This window comes from Charadrius vociferus, unplaced genomic scaffold, assembly GCF_000708025.1.
Source record: "Charadrius vociferus isolate BGI_N301 unplaced genomic scaffold, ASM70802v2 scaffold561, whole genome shotgun sequence".
In the NCBI taxonomy this organism is placed as follows: Eukaryota; Metazoa; Chordata; class Aves; order Charadriiformes; family Charadriidae; genus Charadrius; species Charadrius vociferus.
Window position 1 is genome coordinate 1,384,260 of NW_009646848.1, and position 20,077 is coordinate 1,404,336.

The 20,077-nt window shown below is 42.0% G+C and overlaps 3 protein-coding genes across 3 annotated transcripts; 1 reads left to right on the forward strand and 2 right to left on the reverse strand.

Moving 5' to 3' along the window:
* Nucleotides 1-634: 634 nt before the first annotated feature.
* LOC104294540 (C-type lectin domain family 7 member A-like) lies at nucleotides 635-1,189 on the reverse strand. The gene is made up of 2 exons (XM_009894153.1): nucleotides 1,080-1,189; nucleotides 635-797 (listed from the first exon to the last, which is right to left on the reverse strand). Exons 1-2 carry the CDS (start codon nucleotides 1,187-1,189, stop codon nucleotides 635-637), a joined length of 273 nt encoding a protein of 90 aa, XP_009892455.1.
* Nucleotides 1,190-1,625: 436 nt separating this feature from the next.
* On the reverse strand, nucleotides 1,626-8,074 carry LOC104294541. Its single transcript, XM_009894154.1, has 9 exons — nucleotides 7,967-8,074; nucleotides 7,757-7,893; nucleotides 7,122-7,282; nucleotides 6,389-6,473; nucleotides 5,760-5,920; nucleotides 4,118-4,216; nucleotides 3,640-3,789; nucleotides 2,119-2,270; nucleotides 1,626-1,670 (listed from the first exon to the last, which is right to left on the reverse strand). The coding sequence occupies exons 1-9, from the start codon at nucleotides 8,072-8,074 to the stop codon at nucleotides 1,626-1,628; spliced, it is 1,098 nt and encodes a 365-aa protein (XP_009892456.1).
* A 3,509-nt stretch (nucleotides 8,075-11,583) lies between these two features.
* TMEM52B (transmembrane protein 52B) lies at nucleotides 11,584-15,337 on the forward strand. Its single transcript, XM_009894121.1, has 5 exons — nucleotides 11,584-11,631; nucleotides 12,275-12,318; nucleotides 13,463-13,501; nucleotides 14,470-14,636; nucleotides 15,087-15,337. Exons 1-5 carry the CDS (start codon nucleotides 11,584-11,586, stop codon nucleotides 15,335-15,337), a joined length of 549 nt encoding a protein of 182 aa, XP_009892423.1.
* Nucleotides 15,338-20,077: the final 4,740 nt, after the last annotated feature.

Here is a 20,077-nt window from a genome sequence, read left to right on the forward strand (position 1 = left end):
GCATTCCTGGGCTTTAAATTTTGCTGACTTTCCTCAATAAAGGTGTGTTGTGTATTTGTCTTCTGTTTTTTGAGCCCATAGGGCATGCAATCCCATTTGAAAGCTTTTCTCTTTAACCAGGAGAACTAGAAATATTTTTACTTGTCTTTTAATTCAGGCTCTGATTCTGTTGCCCTGCCTGGTTATCAGCAGATGGGGAGTGAAATTAAATCAAATACTGAGAACTTTATTGTAAATTGGGAGCTCACATCCTGTGAATACCCAATTTCTAAAATGTGATATGTTGCTCTTGCAAACGGTCATTGACTCCTGTTTCTGAGGGATAGGTATGAAGCTTTAAAATAGAGTTCTGGCATCATATACATAATTTTGTTTCATTTAGAAAGGAATTTATGAGAAATGGATAGAAGTGATTACACAAGGATACAAGGTCTGAAAGAAAAAAGAGGGCATTAAATTGTTGAAGAAAAAGCCCAAGAACGAGTCTGGCTGATGTGCCAGAGGGCAAGATAACCTTATATTATCCCTGATGTTACATTACCCTGAGCTCAGACTTGTTTTCCCTATTGCAAACCCTGAGCTTGCCCTCACAACAGCGCATGTCAAGACAGGGGTCTCTGCAGAGGTCTGCACACTAGTGCCTGTCCAAGTAGCTCACTTCCTCAACCACCGCAGGATCCACCACTTTCTCACAAATGTAAAATTTGTACTCGCCACACCGTGCAGTGTCTATGTTTGCACCTTGAAGCCACACGCAGTCCAGGAAAGGACTTGAGCTGGCTCGTCGGATCTGAAACCTGTGAAAAAATAGCAGAGATATTCATCATCCCATGGAAAAAGTCACAGGCTGATATAATAATTCTCAACTGCTGCTACCCATTTGACCCCCAATAGTATACAAGCGCAACGCTCTGATGGGGGCTTGCCTAGGCTGATAAGTAAGTGAGTGATGGGTAACCCATCCGCTGGCAAATAGGTGGGGGGACAGGAGATTACTGAGTGGTGGTTAAAGGTTGCTGTTTCTGGCTCATAACAAATACACATGGACATGGACTGCTCCTATCTATGCGGCGACTTACAGATCAGGGAAGAAAGCTGATCCATCCTCCCACAGCCAGGGCCCCTCAGTTCCATTGCGAGACAGCCCAATCCAGAAAGAGTAAGAACTGTAAGACTGTGCTGATCGCATTACAAAGTCCTGTACAGAAATAAGTGCAAAACCTGTGAATCACATCCCTGCTTCACTCATAATGGCCTACGATTTGGAAAAGGAGAGAGGCAAATGAAAGTAAGCTGCTCACGCCTGTGCGTAACAGCCTTTATTTTGCAAGTGAATCTGGGCAGTGCCTCCTACTCCTGGCAGTCAGTGCTGTTTTGGAGATAATGAAAATGAACCTGCTGAGAGCTTTCAGTAGCTCTCAGTAGTACCAAGATAACTGAAGTTAGCTGGATAATGGGTATAGGATAATGACTTCCTTCCAACACCCTGGTTGCATAAGTCAACCAGGAAAAGGTCCTTGCATCATTTGCTATCATTGTACACAGGAAATTCAAAATAGAGACAATAAAACCACGGAGTGCAAGACGTAATCCCATTGCCATTAAGCATCTGGGTTGAAAATCCTTCACAGTGAAGAGCTCTTCTGGCTGTGCTTTATCTGCTGTTTCATCTACAACATAGGAGTCAGAAAAAGATATGATCATCATGTGTGAGAAGGGAGCAGGCCAGGCTGCTGAGCTTTCTAGTTGTGGAAAGCAAGAAACTGAAGGCCAGGCTTCTGATGATTGCTAAACAGTTTGCTCTGGCAAGACAACAAAAGTGTTGCCAACCAGTACTAGCACAGTTACATTTGCCCTGAGGTGGGATAAGGATCTAGATGTAGACCCAAGCTGGTGTGTTCCAGTTAACTCCCCCGAAGTCAGTAGAGATGCCCCAGGGAGGGTGCAGCCTCAATACAGGCAGACGGGCTCCAAAGGGACATGGACAGTTTCTGCCACTTGGTCCAGCCCATGCATGCCATAGCATACCATAGCACCAGTGAAAGGATGGAGTGGCTCTTCAGGCCACAGCAAAATGCAGAGTGTATCATTAGAGAGAGAGAAAAAAATAATCTTTACCAGCTCTTCCTTACTCTCTATCTTAAGAAGTCTGGACTCCAGACCAGAGCATTGAGCCTTGCTTTCTTGCCAAGTTTTCCATTCCTTTGAAAAGTAGTAGCAGTCGTCCCCATACTGTAGCCAGTTCTCAGGACAAGGGATACATTTATGTCCTTGAAAACAAAAGAGCACCTGATTAGGTTTGTCAGTGACGGCAGTCTCTAGTGGTCTACCTGCAGGATCACTGAAGCAGTGCACAGCCTCCTTGTCACAGAGGAGCAACAATTCCTCCTTCATTCTGGGCCTACATTCATGTCTTCATTGGAGACTTAATAAACCCAGTTGTCAGAAGACCAGAAAAAACATTTCTAAATGAAAATCAGAAAACCAAACAATAAAGATGTTTTGAATCTGACCAGCAAGCCTGGAGGGTGCTAGTAAAACAAACAGAAAATTTTGGAAGGTTGAGCTATGTTCAGAGAGACATGGATCTAGGTTGACGTAAAAGGAAGCCTAGACTTTCAGCCATACAGGTACGTCTCTACTCGTGTGAACTTACTTTTAATTTCTTGTTAACATTAGCGCCAGCTCTTCCCTGCTATGTGCTTTACAACACAATTGTAATTGACCTGCCAGACAAAATATTTTGAGATCTCTGGGAAGTGGGTCCCAACTATAGGGTGAATCATGTTCATTGTTCTACAGTTTGCAGGACCATTTTATATTGTAACAAACCAGTGCCAGCTGGGAATGCTAGGACTTGATGCTGGGTGGCAATAGATAGCACAGCACAGTGCACTGGACTCTTACAAGTAGCTTCTGGTTTGCGCTAAATTCAAATGCAGACAATTTTCATAGATAATAACCTTGCTACTCTCTCACAAGATGTTAATTTATTATGATTCTCTTCCCTCTGCTATATGATAATCTAACATAATCAGCTCACCCATCATTAAAGTTTCACACCATTATTTTGCACAAGAAAAAAAAATACCCTCAGCATATAGTCTGTAAACTGCTAAAGCCAGTGATTGCAGTCCCATTTGGTAGAGAGTAGCAGTATTTACACTGCTGCATCCACTACTGCATAACAGAATAAAGTTGTCTTCAGGAGTCAAAGCGTTCCAGACAACTAAAGCCAGTAGGAATTTTCCATCAAAATTTTTTTATGATAATTCACTGAAACTTACTGTGTAAGAAGGAATGGTAGCATCAGTGAATTTACCTATTAAAAAGACTTACTTTTTTCTTTAAAGTATCATCATCATAGTATTTTCTGAATGAAAATATTTGGTTTAGGGTATAATCCAGCTCCATTACAAAAACTCAAAAAAAAAATACCTCAGAAAGACTGATACTTAAAAAATTATCAAAATGGAAATGTAGCCTTTTGATTGACTCAGTTGAAATTTGTTTTTAAATGAAATAATTCAGGTCAATTTTAGAGCTTTTGATTTTTCCTTCCAATATGGTTGATAGAAAAAAAATCAATCTGTGGTTACCACAATGCAATGGAACCGCCATCTTCCCACCGCTATGTACCTCTGGAGGTGGCAAGTTGCTTTACAGTCTCTGACAAGTTCAAATTCTGAGCTTGGAGGAGCTCCAGCTGCTGGTTGAGGCTTTCCACAATTGCCTTTTGCAGGGTGAAGTTTTCATCCCTTTCACGCACAAGGTGGCACACCAGGTTGACTTGAATCACAGGGAAACAAGAATGAAATTGTTCCATAAATATTAAAGCTAAACTGCTCAATGCAACCTGAATAAACTTACCAAAGACACACATACCTCCCCATGACTGAATATACTCGACCTACATACAGTTTGTGCACACCTATGAGCAAGATGTAATACATCCCAATTTCAAAGACTGGGTGATCTCTTGAGTGGGTAAACTCTTCCAGCAAGGGACAGTTTTTTGCATCATTAATCCCCTAGGCTAATTCTTTTCCTTAATAAATTCCTAGACTTTTAGTTGTTCATATGGGACTCTGAGCACCCTTTCTGTGACCATACTTACACCTGGCAGCCAAGACTCCTGCAGCTACCACTGAACTTAGGCAGAAGACCCCAAGCACCACTGTAGCCAGTCGCCAACACGAAGATGGACTGGGGGAATCTGAGACAAAAAGAAGGAAAAGCAGCAAGAACAGGAACCTCTCATCTTTGTATCTGCAGCTCCTATGTTGCACAAGACAACATGACTGGTAGTCTGCCCAGTGAATTGATGAGTTTCAAACTGGTATGTGGTATTACATCATGAAAATTGTCCCATTGTTTGACCATGGCAAGTCCTCCTTGGGAGTTGGGGGCTGGGAAGTGAGCAAGCCATGAAGACTACCTTAGCCAGGAGACTTTAAGGGAAAATGAATTGGACAAAAAAAGCTGAACAACAGAGGATTTCACATGTGGGGAAAGAATATCAAGGAAGAATTTGTGCTTGGCTGAAATTTTCATATGCAGCCAGGTGTTTTTACTTTGGGGTAGTTTTACTTCTGAGTGCCTAATCTGCCAAATCAGGAATAAATTCACCTTTTCAGAAAATAACCCCAGGAACAGTCACCAATGAAAGCCAGATCCCTGTAAAATAATCTGAAATTAGGGCATACAGATGTGAACAAGACCACATACCTGCAGTTATACAGTCTCACACTTGGAAATGCACATACCTGTTTTTGCAATGTGGGCAGATGCAAACACCCACATGAATTCACACAGACTCCCAAAACAGAGAGGAAAGGATTGCTTCCAATTTAAGACTTTTGTGTTCTTTTATTAGACTCCAGTATGAAATTTCCATGGGAATACTTCATACCAAACTGTGGTATTCCTGCCTTTTATCCCCTGTGATCCCTAACCCTAACCAAACACTTGAGAAGTCTGCTAGATTACTGGTAGTTCAGCTTCAGGCTTCAAGTATAAAACTTAAGGACCCCTCAAAAAGTGAGAATGTGATAATCACTGGCTAACCAATACGGGAAAATTTCCTTCAGAAAAAGCTCTTTAATCGACTAGATTATTACCAAATTTATGAAATTCATCTCAACATTTAGCCAGGCTAGAAAATAACATCTCTTTGCTTAGCTACTAACTCATACAGAGCAATTCTAAAGCACTAATGCATAGCATAAAGAATATAGTTTTGGGATCAGCCACATTCCTCCCTTCCTCTGTGAAGCTATGTAGCATAATTTTTATAATTTTTAAGTACAAAAAGGTATTTGTCCATCTATTCCTTCCCTTGAGAGAAAATATATTTTTTCCCTAGCATTTACTTCATTCAGCTAGTCAGATTCAAATAAGTAAAGCTGAAAGACTTTTACAAGGTCCCTTAGGCAGATTACTTCCCTAACTTCCAGGAGCTGACACTTAATGCCTAACTGGAACATGTTTATTTTTACTTAACTGCATGCCATAACCTTAATTGTATGTCTCCTCTCAAATCTAAACAGTTTTCCCACATTTTCCACCCTTCCATTCTTTTTAATTTCCTGCCTTTTTTCTTTTGTCCCTCAAATTTCATAGAAGATTTGAGTCCAAAAGCCTCCCAGAAGCTGAGATGCTTTTTGGTAGGTGACATCCTCCTCTGAGTGTCACATAACAAATATTCTCCAAGGTGAGAGTTTGCCTTGGAGTGAACTGCCCCCCAACACCAGCACTACCTTTCGCTCTGGCAGTCTGGAACTCCCGGTCCTGGGATTTTTCCAATGTCGTGAACCTCAGGTCCGCATATGTCACTTCTTCACTTGCCATTTCTGGCAAGGTTACAGGAGAATTCAAAAATTTGGTTGCTCCCACAGGAGAAACAGAGACAAGGTTCTGGCTGGGATCAAACAAACGGTCAGTGTCATTGGGAGCTAACAGAGTGATTCATGTGGCAGTCAGAAGGGGTTTTTGACTCATAGTAAAGGATTTCATGACAAAGCGATGCTTGGGGTTGTTTACGTGAAGCAGAGTCCCAGAACAGTATTTAAATCTCCAGTGTGTGCAAAAATGCAATGGGACATGGATATCTCACAGTTCTCACTTCCTGGGACAGATGCATAGAGTTACCCAATTTGGGGGTACATCGTTTCTGCAGAAAGAAAAAGAAGGAAGGGGAGAGGTGAAGAGGAAATTACATTAATTTTGGATTAAGTCTAAACAATTCCTTGAAGCTTTTCAGTAGCAGGAGAGTTTGTTTCCTGGCTTTATTATACAGTGATTAATATTCAGTAAATTCAGCCAGAAGGGCCCCTCGATCTCTCAAGGTGCACAGAGGATCGGAGGTAAAATAAAGTGAGAAACATACTCATCGCCTTTGCTTATTGCTTGTAAGAACATCACACTTGTCCTGATTGTGTAGCACATGGACTTGTCACAGACATTGCCCACTCCTAGGACACAAAGAAATGCGTCCAGGTTTTCCAGTTGCTGTTGCAGGTATGTCTGCAATGTACAAGGGAATGAGCTGAAGAAATCTACTGAACTAATGGGGAGCATGGGCAGCATAAAGAATATAGTTTTGGGATCAGCCACATTCCTCCCTTCCTCGGTGAAGCTATGTAGCATCATTTTTATAATTTTTAAGTACAAAAAGGTATTTGGCCATCTATTCCTTCCCTTGAGAGAAAATATATTTTTTCCCTAGCATTTACTTCATTCAGCTAGTCAGATTCAAATAAGTAAAGCTGAAAGACTTTTACAAGGTCCCTTAGGCAGATTACTTCCCTAACTTCCAGGAGCTGACACTTAATGCCTAACTGGAACATGTTTATTTTTACTTAACTGCATGCCATAACCTTAATTGTATGTCTCCTCTCAAATCTAAACAGTTTTCCCACATTTTCCACCCTTCCATTCTTTTTAATTTCCTGCCTTTTTTCTTTTGTCCCTCAAATTTCATAGAAGATTTGAGTCCAAAGGCCTCCCAGAAGCTGAGATGCTTTTTGGTAGGTGACATCCTCCTCTGAGTGTCACATAACAAATATTCTCCAAGGTGAGAGTTTGCCTTGGAGTGAACTGCCCCCCAACACCAGCACTACCTTTCGCTCTGGCAGTCTGGAACTCCTGGTCCTGGGATTTTTCCAATGTCGTGAACCTCAGGTCCGCATATGTCACTTCTTCACTTGCCATTTCTGGCAAGGTTACAGGAGAATTCAAAAATTTGGTTGCTCCCACAGGAGAAACAGAGACAAGGTTCTGGCTTCAAAACAGATCAAACAAACGGTCAGTGTCATTGGGAGCTAACAGAGTGATTCATGTGGCAGTCAGAAGGGGTTTTTGACTCATAGTAAAGGATTTCATGACAAAGCGATGCTTGGGGTTGTTTACGTGAAGCAGAGTCCCAGAACAGTATTTAAATCTCCAGTGTGTGCAAAAATGCAATGGGACATGGATATCTCACAGTTCTCACTTCCTGGGACAGATGCATAGAGTTACCCAATTTGGGGGTACATCGTTTCTGCAGAAAGAAAAAGAAGGAAGGGGAGAGGTGAAGAGGAAATTACATTAATTTTGGATTAAGTCTAAACAATTCCTTGAAGTTTTTCAGTAGCAGGGGAGTTTGTTTCCTGGCTTTATTATACAGTGATTAATATTCAGTAAATTCAGCCAGAAGGGCTCCTCGATCTCTCAAGGTGCACAGAGGATCGGAGGTAAAATAAAGTGAGAAACATACTCATCGCCTTTGCTTATTGCTTGTAAGAACATCACACTTGTCCTGATTGTGTAGCACATGGACTTGTCACAGACATTGCCCACTCCTAGGACACAAAGAAATGCGTCCAGGTTTTCCAGTTGCTGTTGCAGGTATGTCTGCAATGTACAAGGGAATGAGCTGAAGAAATCTACTGAACTAATGGGGAGCATGGGCAGAAAATTCACGCACCAGAGTATGATGCTGTGCTCCTGGACTAGCTCTGGCCTGGAAGCAGTCTAAGCCAAGTCCCACGTGGTAATCCCAGCCTTTTAGCAACAGAGCACAGCAGCATGCCATCGCACTAGGGCTGCCGCCGGGTCCTAGGAGGGGTCACCTGTCAGCTTGAGCACCTGCACAACGCTCTTTTGAATTCTGAGCACAAGGAATAAGATGGAGAAACTTAACTGGTCCTAGGTTTCCTGGTATTTCTAGGTCTGCTGGTGAAATGACAGGAACGAGACTTGAACTTCCAGTTTTATTTCATATGGCTCTACTGCACACGGCCCAAGAACTGCTGGTCTCACCAGCTGTTAACTTGGGAACAAGGATGAGCACCAGGTATTACAGAATATAATCCCCCAGCACCCCATCTCACAGGTTAATTTACATGAGTGTCTTACCCTGTCTCCAATGAGTTGCTGCTCTTGAACCCTCTGTCACATTTTCTGTCAAGGAGAGGTAATGTCAGGGCAACAAAGATGATTAGGGGACTGGAGCACCTTTCTTATGAGGAAAGGCTGAGGGACTTGGGTCTCTTTAGTCTAGAGAAAAGAAGATTGAGGGGGGATCTTATTAATACATACAAATACTTAATGGGAGGATGCCAGGGGGATGGGAGTAGTCTTTTTTCAGTGGCGCCCAGTGATAGGACGAGGGGTAATGGGCATAAACTTGAACATAGGAAGTTCCATCTTAACATGAGAAGGAACTTCTTTACTTTGAGGGTAATGGAGCACTGGAACAGGCTGCCCAGAGAGGTGGTGGAGTCTCCCACTCTGGAGACATTCAAAACCCACCTGGACGCTGTCCTGTGTAACGTGCTGTAGGTGACCCTGCTCTGGCAGGGGGGTTGGACTAGATGATCTCCAGAGGTCCCTTCCAACCCTAACAATTCTGTGAATTCTGTGAATTCCTTGAAAGGAGACAGCTCTGAGGACTTTCCGGACTTCAGATTTCTCCAAGGCTTTGCAGTTGTGAGCTCCTATAAAATAGAGGTACTGGTAGTGACTCCCCTCTTAAAAAGCAGCCGTTTTTACATTTCTAAATACCCTTGGGGAAGTATTGGGTATGATTAATCAAGTTGGCTCTAGAGGAATACTCCTTTGAAGAGTAACTGGAAGCAAGCAACAATTTCTCAACAACTACTAAGAGCAGTACAACAGCACTTTTTTCAGCTCTTTAGGAAGCTTTACTCCCAGTTAAGATCATGCTACCCAGGAAATAAAAGCTAGAACAGGCTTGACACACAACCCTTCATACAACCAGAACAGCAAGGCAGAGAGGACAGAAGTATTTTCTGTCCATGCCACAATCTGCTTTTTCTGGCATCCAAGGAAGGTTATGTTCAAATCACATAGCTTACTATGGCATGGACCCTTAGTTTTTAAACAATCACAAAAAATGGTGAAAAGTCAATGGTGAGATATCTTTGTTTTAGCAGTTCTGTAAGAGCCTGATCACATTTTTAAAACCTTTCGAAAGGTGGTGAGGGGAAAATATGAAAGAGAAAAGTCACTTCAATATAACATAAAACAAAGAAAAATAAAAAATTGAGATAATAGAGGCAAAATACCAGGGCAACGTGGAGAAATTTAAACCATTGTTGGATGACAGCCTCGCAGGGCCATTACTGGATTACTGGAAGTACAGTATTAATGGCAATGTCATAGAAATAGAAAAAGAATGATCAATAAGTTTCAGCAAGAATGACTTATGATATGCTCTTGTAGGGGTCACTGTTTCAAGTCACACTGCTGCTTTTTCTTTAGGGAATTTTTTTACCACTTTATCTGATATTTCTCCAGTTTGATCCTTCTAGAATTTGAAATTGTCATGGGATTGAATTTCAGTTAAAAATCAAAATATAATCTATTGAATTATAGCCCCTGAAAAACACTGGTAATTTGCACTTCTTTTCCACATTGAATCCCACTGGTTTTAAAAGCCATACATACGAGAAAGGTTATTGTACAGTTCTGCTGGGTCTTTTCCTCTAAAACTCCTATAATGCACAAAAGAATTTAAGGATAAAGAGACAAAAAGAATATTGGGCAATTCCCATGTAAACACAAAGCCAATAGCTCATGTTTCTATGTTTCTTATTTGTCCACCAGGACTCAGAAAGCTTCTTCCACTAGCAGACTAGTTTAGATAGATAGATAGACAGACAAATGGACATAAATATATAAAGAAGGGCATGCTTACACCCCATGTTTATGCTGCACCACTACTTTAATAATTAGGGAATGGTAAATGTTTTTTAGCCTGCCTTGGGAGAATACATTATGTTCACGAATCCATTGGTTCTGCTCTGCAACTCTAATATGGATCACCAAGGCTAATGATTCACCCGTTTAATGTGAATGCATTGTGACTGCAACATGGAGCAACAAGTTTCTCTCGTTGCTGTCTTGACCTTAACGTGTATTTATGCACCAGTCCCAGGTGGTTCCCAACCACAAATAGTAACACATTACTTCTTAGCATTTTTTTCTCTCTCGGCTATTCAAAAGAGAAAGAGAAGGTGAACACAATTATCTGCATGTAATAACACTCTGAATAGCCACAAGCAGTAATAGAAATCTAAAGCAGTTCTACAAGAGAGACAAAATTAATGGGTCGTTGAATGGAACCTACTAATATAATCAGCTGCAGGACAAACAGTATCCAGGATAGGAGAATCAACATGTATTCCCTGTGATGCAAAGTATTTCGGGGGACTTGGCTGGGCATGTAGGAAGTTCAGGAGTGGGACCTGTGAGTGAGCAGACCGTCAGTTGCAGGACTGACATAGCAGACTATCAGGTAAGAGGGATGGTGGCAGAGCCTTAAAATGGGAGATACAAGAGGTGTTGCATATGCTGTATATAGTTTTACATATATATGTATATAAAATGCTGTATATAATTATTTTATTGCAAACTCTTTCATTTCAGCAGGAGTAATATACACGCTGGATGTTGATCATATGGCTAAAGTGAATAGATTGGCTCCACAGAGGTAGGACAATGAGTGCAGGGACAGAAAAGGTACTGGAGGAGGGGGAGGAATCTGAACTGCATTTAAACAGGTCAATAACATGACCTTCAACCCACCCCCCTCAGGGTAGGGGCGGGGAGAGGAATAACTGGGAATCAACAAACTCAGAGACCCTTTCTGCTCAGAGAAGGGAACGGTCAGGTCTGCAGAGATCTCACGATGCCCTTCACTGAACTAGTTCAACATCTAAAGTAAGAACTTGCAGCCACCGCTTTTCTCCTGATCTGACTGGAAGGCTTTAGAGATCCCTTCAAAAGAGGGAGAGAAGCAGGCCAAGAAAATAGCAAAAGGACACAGGCAGAAACAAACGGGAATTGCCAGTGACAAAAAACAAAAGAGAGAAAGCAAAAATCTGAAGCGCAAAGAAGGCTAGACGCAGAGGAGGACAGAAAGAGGTAGGGCAGGAAGAAGAGACTGGATTCAACGCACAACAAGGAATCCGCTCCTTCTCCTGATCAGTGGACTAGTGAGGATGAACTGAAACTGAAAGGACAAGAAGACATCAAGCAGCTTGAGACACCAAGAGGCCACAGGACCACCCTGCAGGCATGCATAGCCCAGTCATGATCTGCTTTGTTTTAGGGTGTTTATTACGGGTAAGTCACATCTCAGATTACTTTTTATGGGGTCTTTGCTCAGTTATGGAGTTACCTTGGAAAGATGGAAGGGCATTAGCAATTGACAGTAACAATAATTTCCCTGACATTTGAAAGAACTGGACATAAAAAAGGCAGACATGCAAAAGAGAAGAATATTTGCTGCTATTCCAGGGATGATAACACAGAGGTCAGGATACCCAAGGAAAAGGAATGAGAAGGGTAGGAGTGGAGGGACAGAGCAGCATTCAAGTCAGTTTGGGTATAATATGAAGTAGGACATTTAAAGGTTCTCAATATTTGAGCATGGAGAAGGATCTACACCTGTAGCATGACATAGCTTGGGGTGGGGAAAGGGAAACCTGTGGTGAGGGTGAAGGTGAGTCAGGATCTGTGCTGGGAACAGTGCTAAGTAGGATTATAATGACTACAGGAAGTTAAGATATGAAACAATGCAGTTGCTATCACAGTAACATCAAATCTACAGCAGAATATATGATGGAAACAACAGAAGATAGATAACAGTAAGTGCTTACTGTAGGAGATTTAGGCTGGTAGTAGTCCCGGTGACCAGAAATAAAAGTTGCATATGACAAAGAGTTAATTCACTCTAGCTGTGTCTTATTTGGTTTTCTGCTTGTAGTTCTCCCAAGTGAGAGGTGAGGAAGGCTGTCTCAACACTGAACTGTAAGTATTTGTTGATCTTGCACTCTCTTGAGAAGGCAATGAAGAACAAAGGCAGTAGTAGACATCAGTGTTAAGACATGGTGGATGACATTTTCCAGAAAAGCTTACTTTAATGGCAACTATTGAAAACTCACATAAAATTTCCATTGCTTTGAATGTGAAGTGTATTATTTACTATCTATTGAGCATACTGATCGTGTGCCACTGTTCCTGCTACCGATTTGGATAACTGTAATGGTTAAGAACTTTCTGGTGTGATTTTGGTTTGATTGACTGGAATTATAAATTTGGAATTTACCTGCTTCAGCACTGGAACAGGCTACCCAGGGAGGTTGTGGAGTCCCCTTCTCTGGAGATTTTCAAGACCCGCCTGGATGCAGTCCTGAGTAACGTGCTCTAGGCAATCCTGCTTTAGCAGGGGAGTTGGACTAGATGATCTCTAGAGGTCCCTTCCAACTCTGAAAATACTGTGATTCTGTTATTCTGTGACTTTTCTTTGAAAAATTATTTGAAACATAGTGCTTTGGTGAATATTCCACTTGGCAATGTCATTTGTAAGAATAACAGAAATCAAGACAAAGCAAATATGAAAAATTGCCTAGGAGGATTCTTTTTGACTACGTCTTTTTTGACTTTTTTGTGTCTTTAAAAATGCACAGGCAGGTCCACTAACTAAAACTAAAGGAACATACAACACAGCATCCAAAATGTACCCACAGGGACAGAAAGAAATCAAAGAGAAAGTCAGGAGAAAAAAAAAAACAAACCCAAAGCAAAAGATAACAGGGTTGGGCAGACTAAATTGTGACAAAAATATATAAAAGAAGGGAAGTCAGGGAAGTTCAGAAATTATAAGATGATGCAGATCCCTAAGCTTTGAAAACAGAGTTGGGTGGGCACAAGTATCAGGGGAACAATAAAGATATAAAGCCAAAGAGAAGGCAAACTCACATAACAGGGAGATTGATGAGGTTGGACAAGTGTCTCCTACCCAAAGCACAATGAGTTTCTCATCACTGTGCCATTTAGAAGCTGGAGTGTATGCTTGAGGAGCATGAGGGGAGCTGGAAGAGGATACAGTAGGGATCTTCCCATTTATTTGGCATTCTGTGGCTAACTGTATGTTGTACCCTCTTCTCCGCAGCTGTTCAGGTACAGAGTGGGACCGTTTGTGGTATATCTGGTAAGATGCCATACGTTTACTTTAAATATCTGCATCACTGGACAATTCCAGCAGCAAAGAGTGGGATTAAATGTGACCCACTCAAGTGTGATGCCACCCCCTGCTTTCCCTTGGGACACTAATGCTCTACAGTAGCAAGAAAATCCCTTAGCTATCGCATTGTCTTTAACAAATGTTGACTTGCCAGCCTCCTTTTTTATTCCACATATTAATTTAGTCAGGTGAGCAATATTACTAAAGCATTCATAGCACAATATGCCTTTAAAAAGGCCCATTTTTAAAGTAATTTCAGTCTGGTTCCTTAGTAATTCTCAACAGGATGAGATTAAAAAGGATGGTAGTTGTTTGACGTCTACAAGGCTGCATTAATAATAGTACAGCCAGTAGATTGAGAGATACGATTTCTCCTCTCTGCTTGTCACTCATGAGGCCACATCTGGAATATATGGTCCAGTCTTAGTCCAGTTGTGGTCCGTCAGTACAAGAAAGATGTTGACAAACTGGAGCAAGTCCACTGGAGAGCCAATAAAATGGCCAGGGGTCCAGAGGACATGGTGTGTGAGGAAGGACTGAAAGGACCAAGTTTGTTCAGCCTGGAGGCGGCTAAGGGGGCAACCTAACTGCAGTTTTCCACTATCTAAAGTGGATCTAGAGAGAAGATTGAGCCAAAGTCTTCTCAGAGGTGCCCAGCAGAAGGACCTGAGGCAACTGGCCAAGCTGCATCCGGCGAAACTCTGATTAGACAGAAGGAAAAAATGCTTCCCCCAAGGGTGGTGCAGCACTGGAATGGGTGCCCGGAGGGGACACAGGATATCCATCTCTGCAGACTGTCCAAACTCTGGTGGACAAGGGTCCAAATGACCGTGTCTAGCTTTGAGGTCAGCCCTACTTCAAGCAGGGAGAGACCTTAAAATGTCCCCTGAAAACAAAGTCTTTCTGTCCTAAATCTGTGTCCTCTCCCTTTCCAGGCTGGTGGTGGTGATCGGTGGGCTGTTGCTCCTGTGTGGCCTGGTTTCCGTCTGCGTGAGATGCTGTTTTCATTGCCGTCAGACAGGGGAGGAATCAGGTCCTCAGCCCTACCAGGTCACCGTTATCGCTTTTGATCATGACAACACCCTCCAGAGCACCATTACCTGTGAGTTGGCTTTGACAGAGGCTGTGGACCTCAGCACAGCCTGATGTGAGGGGCTGCACTGTAAAAAGCCCACATTGCAGCACCCCAAGGCTGGCAGAGGGAAGTTCATAGCAGGGTGCAGGGAAAGCAAGACCTGTGCATAGTACAAATTAATGTGCTCACCAGGCTTCATGTAGCAAATGCAGCCAGATGGTGAATCAGCTTTGAGAAATATTTGGGTAGAATTAGGGCAGCTATGGGTCTTGGTGGCATTTGAGAAAGGAGCAATTGTGGGATGTTGCTGATGGGGCTTAACACACCTCCCTTTTAGGGGAGGATGAAGGGGCAGGAAAAGGAAAACATTCAGGCTGTGCGGAGAGAAAAGCCTGTGCGCTGCAGATATACTTGTCCTCCTCTAATCACATGGTGCTTTCAGGATGAGGCAAATGGCATTTTTCTCCTCCCTTTCAGCTCTCCATTCTGTGTTTGGGCCTGCTGCCAGGAGGATATTAGCAGTGGCACGCTCCCATAATACTGCGCAGGGAACGCCACCCCTCTCAGCATCAGACACTCCTCCAGTCTATGAAGAAGCTCTGCACATGAGCAGATTCACAGTTGCCAAGACAGGGCAGAAAGTGCCAGACCTGGATCCAGTGCCGGAGGAAAAACTGCATACATCTGCTGAGGGCAAGGATGCCCATCCAACCCTCCCAGGACACTAGTGCCTGTTTTTACTGAATGGCATATAATACAGAATAGTTACAGGCGGATACTAATTCTTCTGAACGGGTTTAGGAATATCAGATTAAACTCCTTAGTCTAATGAGAAAGGGAATAAAAAAGAGACTAAAATAGTTTTAGATCTAGCATATTTTGATGGCTCCTTTTGACAGCTCCTTGAGATAATCAACAATTGGCCTTCCCCATGTTCATTTATTACAAATGCACACCTCACTGGTATCACCCTTTGCACAAACAAGCAGGCAGCAAGATCGAGCTGCTGAGTCACTTTGCAGGCTAGTGACCTGCAGGGAGATTACAGATGCTGTCTCATTCTGCTTGCCTCCAGTGAGGCAAAAAAAAGTGGAAAACCAGATAGGTTTTCACAACAGGAAAAAGAATGACATGTGAGAAGGTCTTAATACCTAATAATAACAACAAACTTCTGGAAAGTGCCAACCATTTATAGTAAATTAAAAAACAAACAAACAAAAAGAAGGAGCTGTGTGGTAACAAAATCTGCATGTAAACAAAAGATAGCATACATTTGGTAGTATATGCAGTATAGTGCCCCACAGGATATATAGAATGAATACAGACTGGTTATGAATATGACATATAGCAATTCTGAAATAGTAGTGACAATCTCTTATATTTGAATTAAAAATATATATGTGCAATAACAGTTCAAACAAGGGGAGGAGCAGGAACACTACTTCTGAAGTAAAGCTCAATCACATTTCAGTTCCATCCGTATTGTATCATTTATTAATTATTCCTAATGTTGCTGTCAAAAGCAGATCAAATTAAATAAAACCATTTGAAATATTTAAGCCATTTCTCAAAAAGAAATAATTTGTGAGTCTTCCCTGATTGATACAAATGTTTTGAATCATCCAGAAATACTAATCAAACTGTTTAGATGAATACAGCTATGGACCGTCTGTAAAATATTTTCTTGGACTAAGTACTCATGAGAAGGTTAACTGTTGAATAACATCTGTATAGTGTCTACCCCAGGTTTGGCAACTGAAAACATTAAAGCAGAAGGACATCCCATATCAGATCATAAGCAGGCATGAATGAATTGCATGCATATGTTAATGTTGACATGAATGCACAGGTCACGGATATCACATCTTTCTGAAGTGCCTGCATTGCCCTTCCTACCGGAGTACCCATATTCTCACTGTCCTTAATTTGCTGATCTTCACAACACTCCTGTGAAAATACAGAAAATATGGTTATTTTGTGGATAAGGAGAACAAGGACCAGGTCCCCAGACATATTTAGGAATGTAACTGCTGTTGAGATTACAGCCATAGAGAGTTTTACAGAAGGTTGATAAGATAGCATAAAGCAGAACTGAACAACCAAAATGTCCCAAACCTTGTCTGGTCACAGGAATTTTGAATCCAACGGAATTTAATGAGGGTCTTGATTTCCTAGGTCACAAACTGGTTCCTGAATTGCCTAGTCATTACCTAACTGTACCATTAATGAGTGATAAACTGGAATGGAGTAAATAAATAAGTGACATATAAGTGTCTCTTCTGCTATACAGCAGGCTTGAAATAATAATAACAACTGTTTGTGCAACATCTACTGGAGACCTATTTCATCAGCTGCTCTCTGAAGTCCATTTCAAGCCTGACTTCTCCACCAAGCTGCAGACCATTTCCTGGAAGGCTCTTGTTTACTCCACAGTAAAAGCCTGAAGCAAGCAGAGACATTTGGATCTGCTGAACATGCGTCAAGCACTATCAAGCCCTGAAACTTCCTGGAAGCCTTCCCAATCGTTTCCAGGGGGAACATACCATTCCTCCGCCGCCTCCGCCCCTTTCCTTCTGCCTACGCGCCCAGAGCTCTGCGGGCACTTAACACGAGATGGCAGCCCTGCTCCACAGGGCAGCAATCCTGCGTAGCAAAAGAGGAATGCACAATTTTTAATACTTTGCAGTAATATTTACACTGTAAATTCTTCATAAAATGCGCAATAGAAAGGGAAGTTTTAAAATTCTTAAATTTTCCCTCCTCTGCATCAAATCACATCCACTGTCTCCTTTCAAGTTTTCAAGGAGAAGTTTCAGGTCACTTGTACCCAAATCTGGGTATTACCTGCTGATTTCAGTGTAATTCCCTTCACTAGAGCCAGTATTGTCCAACTCTCCTGTCCCTTCCCCTCTGGTCACATCCTTCTTTGCTTGTCTCCCTCTTAGTTGTTCGGTGCTAGAGAAGGTACCCTCAAGTTGTTTTAACTGGCAAGACATCCAAAATATTCCGAGTGACAATAACGACAGCTATAACTTCACTTGCTCAGGGATTGTTTCCTACTAAACTGACTTCAGATGAGAAATTTCAGAGAAAATATTTGTAACTCTTGCAAGGGATCAGCCACTCAGAGCCCATAACGATATGATGAAACACCAGATGAAAACAAACAAACAAAAACCAGAAGCAAATCTACAGACACGCTATCTAACCATACAAGGTTGTGTAGGAAAGCAAAGGCCAGGTGTCAGTGACTGAAAGCATGTCACTCTCACCCTCAGATCTATTATGATTCAAAGATATTGTCTCCTCACAAACAATCAACAAATGAGGACAGAGTTAATAAAGACCAAATGTACTTTGTGAAAAAGCAGGACCACGCCCCATAAAAGTATAGCAAGTTTACTTATTTACAGAGGTAAACTGCTACTTGGTACTGCAATTTGCTGGTTTTCAGCTGGCTTTTTTTACTCCTTTAGTGGTAGTTTCATATCACTGTTGAGTCTGCACTTTGAATATACTTTGTGTGTTGTATCATATTAACCAATAAGCACTTTGAAATCTTTTATGCTTTCAGATTGAAAATTAAGTACTAATATTAAATATTATTAAACATAAAAAACTAATATTTTCATGAAACATTTAAACAAATATTCAAGTATCAACTGTTTTCCCCACACTTAAGAGCAATAGGGACATGAACTACTCACAAATACAGAATAACATACATTGCAAAATAAATAAAAAGTTTCTGTTAATCATTAAATAATTTTAGGGTTTGTTCAGCTGCTGTGAACAGCTACTGGTGTCAAGTAGACTGCACTGGAGTACCCATTTTCTGTAGAGTATGCCAATATCCTGCATAACACGGGAAAAAATACCATCAAAAGCAATTCTCTCTAGTTTTGAATAATTAAGTATCTGCACCCAAAGATTCCCATGCACTTTACAGACTTTAACCATGTTGTCAAGCTGCCTACACATCAGACAAGCCTTAGTATTCCGTTTGTAGATGGGGAAAATTATGCACAAAGTACTGAAGATAACGATATCATAACCAAGTTGCTGACTCTTGGCTTGTCTTCAGCTCACTTGTTCACTCAACCCTTGACCAAACACTGGGAAAAGGGTGGGACCCAAGCAAGCATAGGCCAGGTGATATCCAAGGAAGAAGAGCAACCAGTCTCCACTGACTACCTTTAGCCTGCACACAGAGTAATTTGGGCTGGAACCACGAGGGAAACACTGAAACCAGGTGCTGCAAAGTAGTTGTCCACGCCACCTTTAAGTTCCCCTAGAACATGGGGTACTCAAGAAAGACTGGTCTTCAGAAACACTCCACTGGGCCCACTGTTGTGTTGCTCCTTTGTTTTCAGAGGACTGTAAGTAACAATGATACCCGTCCCCAACAGGCCGCTCCAAAGTATTGGTTGGAACAAAGGGATGTCAGACTTGCATTATTCAGATCTGGGGTCTTGTCTTTTACTGCTGCTTTTCACTATGCAACAAGGTATGTTCATTCCTTAATCTCTTCATAACATCATTTGTATGCATTTAAGCACCTTGAGCTGAGGCTGGGCCATACTATCAGCTTCGGAGGAATGAGCAGCTTTTCTGTAAAAATTAGGAATCTGTAGAAAATAGAGCAGTGAGATGGCAGTTCAGCATAGACAACACAGAGCTATTTCCTAGAGGAAAGGAAAACATCAACACAATTAGCCATTGTTTGCTGCGAGTGACTAACCCTGTACCCTCACCCAGGGCCAATGTGTCCGTACTGGCTCTGAGGCTGCTATAGATCCAGTGTCAAGTGAAACTGGTGACCAGTCACGAGTGGTGCAGGAGAGACACCAGGCAAGGACTGTGCCATGGATAGACATCAAACAGAGCAGAATCACAAGTAACTTCAGGTACGCCCTCTGTGGTTTAATCACCGTTCAGACTATAAAGTAGTCTGACAAGAGGGGCTTTGACATGCTGAATCCATAGTAAAGATTAAAAAAAAAAGTAAATTCAGCCTATGGAGGCACAAGTGGAGTAAGTACCCAAGAGGAGGTACTAATGAAAGAAATAACCAAGAGGGTCCAGAGTTATAGGCAGCTGAACAGTAGCTCCAAGGGGTTGCCAAAACACATCCACCTAGATGACATCTCCAGGGAATGCAGGACAAATAATGGATATTTTTATCCTTAATTCACAGAATTGTAGCCAGTTAGCTACCTAAGCTATCTTCACGTCACAGCAGTGCACTGCAGAGCTCCTAGCAGCGACCCTGGAGCACTGTGTGGTACAGCACGGGCTGCAAACCCTGCCCCCAGATTCTGTGCAAATATTTTTATCTCCTGCTTCCATGGCTACAGTATTGGCAAAGCTCGGGGAATCCCTTGTAGAGTGAACCTCTGCCTACGTGAGCTGCAGACACAGCAGTACACTACATGCTCAGAGCTGTTCTGAAAATCTGGGTTAAGAAA

Coding starts and splice junctions, on each gene's coding strand:
- LOC104294540 (XM_009894153.1), bottom strand. CDS start 1,189: ATGCGATCAGCACAGTCTTACAGTTCTTACTCTTTCTGGATTGGGCTG. Junction 798..1,079: donor TCAGCTTTCTTCCCTGATCT/GTAAGTCGCCGC, acceptor ATTTTTTCACAG/GTTTCAGATCCGACGAGCCA.
- LOC104294541 (XM_009894154.1), bottom strand. CDS start 8,074: ATGGCATGCTGCTGTGCTCTGTTGCTAAAAGGCTGGGATTACCACGTG. Junction 7,283..7,756: donor GCAATAAGCAAAGGCGATGA/GTATGTTTCTCA, acceptor TCTGTTTTGAAG/CCAGAACCTTGTCTCTGTTT. Junction 5,921..6,388: donor GCAATAAGCAAAGGCGATGA/GTATGTTTCTCA, acceptor GTTTGATCCCAG/CCAGAACCTTGTCTCTGTTT.
- TMEM52B (XM_009894121.1), top strand. CDS start 11,584: ATGCATAGCCCAGTCATGATCTGCTTTGTTTTAGGGTGTTTATTACGG. Junction 12,319..13,462: donor GGCTGTCTCAACACTGAACT/GTAAGTATTTGT, acceptor TCTTCTCCGCAG/CTGTTCAGGTACAGAGTGGG. Junction 13,502..14,469: donor GACCGTTTGTGGTATATCTG/GTAAGATGCCAT, acceptor CTCCCTTTCCAG/GCTGGTGGTGGTGATCGGTG.